Below are 7,398 nucleotides of genomic sequence, written 5' to 3'. Positions count from 1 at the left end.
TATGATGGTTGTCTTATGGTCTATGCTGAGAATAGGCATCTTTCACTTCATATAATAGTGACACATGACTGTGAGTACGGCCTGAGTACATACAGTACATACATACTGTATGGCGGTCTGACAGAAGGTACATGACCCTTGGCAGTCATGGACTGACCTTTGACCTGGGCTTCACTGATGAGGAAGTTGTGTGCTTACCCTGTGGAAGGGCAGGGCGAGCACAGAGCCTGCTCTTTGTAAGGGAGTAGTATGCGTGAAGTGAAGTGTTTATCTTCTGCTATGGCCTCCATTGGCCAAGTCGAGCTGGTTCCCAGCTCTGTTTGGAGAAGGCTACAATAACATGGGCCAGGGGGGTTGGGCAGAGGGGAGAGCAAACATCATATCAACTCAGGGATGATCGCTGCCTCTGCTCTCCCCAACACTTCCGCTTGCTATCAGGTTAGTAGAGCGCACAGAACAACAAAAACAAGACAGAGAGAGAGAGAGAGAGAGAGAGAGAAAGAGAGAGAGAGAGAGAGAGAGAGAGAGAGAGAGAGAGAGAGAGAGAGAGAGACAGAGAGAGAGAGAGAGAGAGAGAGAGAGAGAGAGAGAGAGACAGAGAGAGAGAGAGAGAGAGAGAGAGAGCGGGAAGGAGAGAGGGAAAAGTGTTTGGGTATGGTGGGGCATGCCGCCTACCTTCCTCTGCTCTTAAGCAAGCAAATATGGACTCTGAGCTCATTTGCCACTGAGGTGATTAACCCACTGACGCACAACCGTTCCGCCAGGATATACATGTATTGTAAGTGTCCCATGTGCAAAGTGTGACCATTTGGCTTTCTCCTTCTTTCCTCCCCCCCGTCTCCTCCACCCCCCTTCCCCCCTCCCTCACTGCTCCAGTGCTGCCCAGGGCTGTGGTGGGGTGCAGCGGGAGAGGAGAACCATGAACCGGCACCTGGAGAGGAAGGAGCAGCTGAAGAGACTTTCCCTGGACGGCAGCCTCGTGGTGAGTAAGGGCAAACCTCCTCTCCTTCGCCAGAACTCACAGGCTAAACTACACACTTCCCCTGTCAAAGGGTGGACAGAAAGCAGCCTCCTCTAGCTAGTGCTTGTGAAACATCATGTGTGGAATTGTGATTGACAGGCTTATCTCCCCGCTCTGCTGTCGTTCAACACACATGAGTGGAAACGTGTTATTTCAGGGTTAACTCAAGGTGAACCCAGCAGTAAGTGCTCCTTTAGATCGTCAAGTACAGGAACTGCTGTGTTGGTTCTTGATATTGGCCTTTCCCACATTACGTTTACACACTGTGTTTTGTATCAGAAAGAGTATGTGAGTCTCAATGACTTGTACATGACAAGCCATTCTAATAACATTAAGTAAGTTAAAGCAAAAAATGACTTGAAATCCCAGTTATGATGTTTGATATTGTAGACACATGATGTTGATGCTGCTCAAGGGTTTCAGATTGGTTCACAGTGATGTTATCATAGCCTCATAGCCGCTGTGGAACATCACGTGCACGCTCATGTTGCTGTGGAACATCACGTGCACGCTCATGTTGCTGCATTTATGACACTCCGTTTCATCATAGGCGGCATCATCACCGGTTGAGATTATATATTACATTTATTGCTTTAATTGGACACGTGGTGACCTGATTAACTGAACTGAAACTAGGCCATATGTGTAATGTGCTATATAATTCAATATGGTTCTATTTATATATTAATCTAGTCATGCATGCATTCTCTCTCTCTCTAGGGACAGCTCAGAATGTTGGTCTCTGTTTTATACTTCTCACACAGAGATTCTTGACTACAACACACTGTATATATTTTGTTAAAATAATCTAAACCAATCACATCAGTATGCAGTTGATCTACTACGAGTTGGACTGTTCTCATGCCAGCTGGAAGACTAGGGACATAATGTAACAGATGCCTTAGCAGAGGGGCAGAGGGGAAGAGATGCAGAAGGGGCAGAGCGGCAGAGGGGTAGAGATGCAGAAGGGGCAGAGGGGCAGAGGGGCAGAGGGGCAGAGGGGCAGAGGGGCAGAGGGGCAGAGGGGAAGAGATGCAGAAGGGGCAGAGGGGCAGAGGGGCAGAGGGGTAGAGGGGCAGAAGGGGCAGAGGGGCAGAGGGGCAGAGGGGTAGAGGGGCAGAGGGGCAGAGGGGTAGAGGGGCAGAGGGACAGAGGGGTAGAGGGGCAGAGGGGCAGAGGGGCAGAGGGGCAGAGGGACAGAGGGGTAGAGGGGCAGAGGGACAGAGGGGTAGAGGGGCAGAGGGGCAGAGGGGTAGAGGGGCAGAGGGACAGAGGGGTAGAGGGGCAGAGGGGCAGAGGGGTAGAGGGGCAGAGGGGTAGAGGGGCAGAGGGGCAGAGGGGTAGAAGGGTAGAGGAGCAGAGGGACAGAGGGGTAGAGGGGCAGAGGGGCAGAGGGGTAGAGGGGCAGAGGGGCAGAGGGGTAGAGGGGCAGAGGGGCAGAGGGACAGAGGGGTAGAAGGGTAGAGGAGCAGAGGGACAGAGGGGTAGAGGGGCAGAGGGGCAGAGGGGCAGAGGGACAGAGGGGTAGAGGGGCAGAGGGGCAGAGGGACAGAGGGGTAGAGGGGCAGAGGGGTAGAGATGCAGAAGGGGCAGAGGGGCAGAGGGGTAGAAGGGTAGAGGGGCAGAGGGACAGAGGGGTAGAGGGGCAGAGGGACAGAGGGGTAGAGGGGCAGAGGGACAGAGGGGTAGAGGGGTAGAGGGGCAGAGGGGCAGAGGGGAAGAGATGCAGAAGGGGCAGAGGGGCAGAGGGGAAGAGATGCAGAGGGGCAGAGGGGTAGAAGGGTAGAGGGGCAGAGGGACAGAGGGGTAGAGGGGCAGAGGGGCAGAGGGGTAGAGGGGCAGAGGGGCAGAGGGGTAGAGGGGCAGAGGGGCAGAGGGGTAGAGGGACAGAGGGGCAGAGGGACAGAGGGACAGAGGGGCAGAGGGGCAGAGTTAGCCTGTAGCATTGGTAGAGGACCAGTGTGGAGCTGGTGGTAGACTGTGGCCATGTAGGCCTGGGACAGGACACTGAGGACCTGTCTGTGTCAGTGTCTGTGTCAATGTCTGTGTCTGTGTCTGTGTCTGTGTCTGTGTCTGTGTCTGTGTCTGTGTCTGTGTCTGTGTCAGTGTCTGTGTCAATGTCTGTGTCAATGTCTGTGTCTGTGTCTGGCCCTGCCTCTGCTCTGGTGATGAGGGATGTGGATGGTTCCAGCCCTTACGGCCCTCTCACAGATAAACTCCTAAGTCCTGTAAACACTCCTTTTCCTGAGAGGATATGAGACTCAGATACATTTATTTTTCCAGGCATCTGCAAAAACAAGAGGGCCATTTCTGACATTCCGTCTGGCGACAGGCCCGGCTTTCATGTTCCAGTTTCCATCTGTCCTATACCTGTGTCTGTGAACAAAAACAGTGTGTATGAACACAATGCATTTGTGGCATTGTAGAATACCTTTGTATTGTAGCAGAATGTAGGGCATACTTTTTACTCAGATATGTGAAGGACAGTGGCAACGTTGTATGTGTTTGTTCACATGTTTGTTGTGTTTTAGGGCTTGTCAGGGTAATAACATGGAGGAATTATGGTTAAGAGGTGCCACTGAAATACCTCTTATTGTTGTCACAGTATATTCATGAAGAATGAGCAAGACTTGTCTCTGACAGCATTACCTGGAGGTGTAGGTACAGGACAGACATCTGCTGCATAGCACCAGGTGGTTCAACACAAACAGGAACATTTCAGAACCTTCCAAAGACAAAATATTACTTATGAGGAGGGGTACTTATGTATTTACCTCTACTACTCCCAGATGGGTTCAGTGACCGGTGATGATAACAAAGGAAGAGACATTTTGGAGGTCTGGAGAATTTTAGAGTAGCCGTTCTGACTTGGATTGAACTGGACAGAGCGATGGGAGAATGTGCTCGCAATTTCATTGGATGTTACATTCCAAGGACCCGCCCCTCCCACATGCCGGTAGAATGGTTGGTTCTTGTTATGTGCAGCGTCTTTTTCGATCGAGACAAACAATTTTGCAGAGAGTTGTTGCCTACGCTACATGCAATATTGATGAAAATGGAATAAAACCTGAAGGGAAAACGGCCAAGCAAGGTATTTGATTGGTTTAACGTGTCACAGGTGTCGCTCATTTAAAACGGGTTTCCAACCCTTTGTAGCTACTTTCTGCAAAGGAATTCCCCAGGCTTTCAGAACTAGTAAAGCCTGATGTCAATGAGACTACAGTTGACCTATCATACACATGATGTTAAAGGGGCAATCTGTAATTGGCAGATCAATTTTTTTTACTTTTAAGTTAATGAAATATAGCCATTGATTCTTGAACAATCTGACCTATAAATGCTTCATGAGCTTACCCCGTCAGAACCCAAAATATAACCTTGGTTTACTCTATTGTTTGTAAACAATGCAATGGTAAACAAACACTGTATAGCTTCAAAACATGGTTAAAACTCTCATTTTGTTCTCATTGATGGTCAGTCCTTCCATCCATAGCTCTGTCTATGAAATTGAGGTTACATTTCTCCAGCCCCGTCCCTCAGCTGGTTACTCAGCTGTTTAAAAAAAAAAGTGGTAGGGAACCCGCTTTGTTGTTGTTTGAAATACCGATTGCACCTTCAAATTGGGTACAACCACCTAATCCCATGCGGGGTTATTTGGCCCAGGGAAGGGCAGGCAGTAACTGGGGCACCGTCTGCGTTACATAAGACCCGTGTTGCTGGGCTGAGTCTGTGTGTATATTTATTTTTATCATTTGAAGTCTGCTGCGGATGAGACTTAGTCATGTAATTATGCAGTGATGCGGCATATTGTATAAAAATGCCTATTCTGTGTGCCGCCTCCCGCCAGTGAACAAGACTTTAACTAGGTCAGGATTCAGCCCCATCAGGGACCTCCCTCATGCTCTGTCACTTCACATAGTATGTACGTTACTTCATATTAGCCGTTCCCCATCGCCGGCCCTCATATTCAAGCTTTGACGTCCCCTCCTTGAAATGTAATGGCTTTGTATGTCCATTTATTCACGATATCCCCATATGTGATGAAGTTGTATAATGCTATGCTTATATGTAGGGCATGGCCGTGAATCAGAGGTTGACCTGGTTGCTGTTTCCGCCGCTCCCTGTTTCCTGGGCATTTAAACAAAGAAAAATGTGTGCAGCAGTGCAATCATGCTCAACGATAATTGATAAAAAAAAAAGAAAAAAAAGCTAAATTGAAAACACTCCACGGGGAGGGGTTATTAATCAAGTGCTCCACATTACTGATTAAACGCTTGACGTGTACTTGTGAATTGTGCTGAATAAACAGCATGTGGGAGTGTTTTCCTGTTTGCCGCTATGTTTCTGGGTAGCTCCCAGCCCTCCTGGCTTTTTGGGGAGCCTTCCTCATATAATGTGTTTTATGTGTTGATTTGGTTCCATGTTGTTACGGTATGTCGAGCTCCATGTTGTTTCATTGGCCTATTCGTCTTTGGCCAGAGAGAGACAATAAAACACCCCCAGAAAGAGGAACAAATCCCAAAACAGACAAATGAGTTTGGTTTATTCTAAATTTAAGTGTAAATGAATTGGAAGATACAAGTCAGCACTGAGTCTGCTTGGGAAACCTTTTTATTTTTTCCCTTCTGCCAATGTCTCCCCCACAGCCCTCCAGACAGACATCCCAGTGCCCAGTAGAGACATACAAACAGGATAGGAGAGCAATCACTGTGGCTGTATGGGAGTGAAAGTGCTTGCTATGGTGATTGGCCCTTCCATTACCATGCAGTGGAACGGAGAAGTTTGATATGACAACCACAGCTCAAACTGCAGTGTGTGACTGATGATAATGACACAGCAGAAATCCACCGACAATAAATTTGTGGTATTGGGTTCTGAGGCCCGTTCTCACAGCCGATTATTTCAGGATAGTGAATTCAATAGGGTGTCTCCACACACAGTTAGAAGTTGGCTCATGGTTGATGTGACCGGAGTCAAGTATAGGGCCATGGCCGTGGTGAAAGCCTGGATGGAGCCGTCATTCGTGAATCTGGGTGGTAGCCTGTTATAAGGGGATTAGGAGTCCTGGACACCTCCCAGTAGCCCCCCCCCCACACACACACACACCTCACCTCAGTTTCCAATACTTGGATGTGTGTTTAAATAAAGTTCTCAGCAGGGAGGGTCACAGCCACCGCCAGCCGGTGAAAGGCGTCTTAGTGGCAGGTGACATAGCTCACATACCGTACCTGTTCCAACCCCTGGGCTGGCCACTGGGCCACAGGGTGTGGGAACCCAGCAAACCCAGGGTGACTCACTTGCTGAGAGTTAGAGAAGTTTTCCCCCTGCCTCCCAGGAATGGCTCCCTCTCTCTCTCTCTCTCATGAGTCTGAGACAAGCGATTACAGCCTTGGCTTGTATAGCCTCTCAAGTTTAATACCCAGTGGCTGTCCTCATGTTCACCACATGCTGAGGATAGGAGGAGGCGGCCGCTGTTTGCTCATAAAATTGGTTTAATGATTATTGAGGTTGTTTTGATATCGGCCAGTCATCTATTTTACAAGCAGCAATATATTCCTAACCCTAGAGACTTAAGACAACTTCTCCACTGCTTTTACTCCCTGGCTATATGGTGTTGTTTGTCGCATGCTGTATATGAGGATTTTATATGAGGACATTATACAGTATTTTCCTAATCACAACGTAGTTCTATCTAGCAGCGGTCTGGGGGACTTTGGGAAATCCCACCACAAACTGTAAAAATACATTTGCTTTGATGTGTTGATGAAGGATAAAGGGTATATTGTATGTAATTTCACTTTATCAAGTTATGAGATCAACTTGTGGTTGTGGGTTTCTGGAGAAGACTAGGTTCTATTCTATTTTGTAATAATAAAAAAAAAAAAGTAAAACATAACAGTCATGTTTTTGGATTAGCTCTGGTACATTAGGAGGAAAACATTACAGCTAACGTAATGGCAGCTTTGGCAGCAGGACTGTCTACCTCTCTTGCTGCGATGTGTAGAAGTGTTCACGTCTGCTGAAGTCTTTGACCCATGCCGTAAGTTGTTTGTGTTACAGTACATGCTTCAGTAATGACTGTCAGATAAATGCAGCGTGCCGTCACATTGGAAACCTCATATTTCACCATGCATGACCTCGTGTTATTATGTTGGGAAATCAAAGGCACATTGACAGACATAAAAAAAAAAGAACACTGCACAGCAGGTCAGCGACAAGAGGAATGTTGGCATATTACGAACTCTTGAGGAAGAGTTGTGCTTTGTAGAGAGGACACTGAGTTTCTCCTCTGTGCCTTCGCTCAGGGCCCTGTTCCAGCCTGTGTAATTGGACATCAATTTTCCCCAGTCCAATAAGACTGTCCTTTGTGCCCTTTG

At 48.1% G+C, this 7,398-nt stretch overlaps 1 protein-coding gene across 2 annotated transcripts in view; it reads left to right on the top strand.

Annotated features, from left to right (window-relative positions):
- The first annotated feature begins 898 nt into the window (after nucleotides 1-898).
- LOC310812413 (nck-associated protein 5-like) overlaps nucleotides 899-7,398 on the top strand; it is a 110,335-nt gene continuing 103,835 nt past the window's right edge. Inside the window, exon 1 of one of the 2 annotated variants that reach the window (XM_083680957.1) lies at nucleotides 899-982. In XM_083680957.1, the coding sequence (XP_083537083.1) occupies nucleotides 920-982 (63 nt within the window). In that variant the 5' untranslated portion in view covers nucleotides 899-919. The remainder of the gene's footprint in view (nucleotides 983-7,398) is intronic. The other variant, XR_014554520.1, reaches the window with a different exon arrangement.

Source organism: Argentina silus, assembly GCF_951799395.1.
Source record: "Argentina silus genome assembly, chromosome: 11".
NCBI lineage: Eukaryota > Metazoa > Chordata > Actinopteri > Argentiniformes > Argentinidae > Argentina > Argentina silus.
The sequence above is the reverse complement of the archived record's forward strand: the minus strand, read 5'-3'. Positions and strand labels throughout refer to the sequence as shown.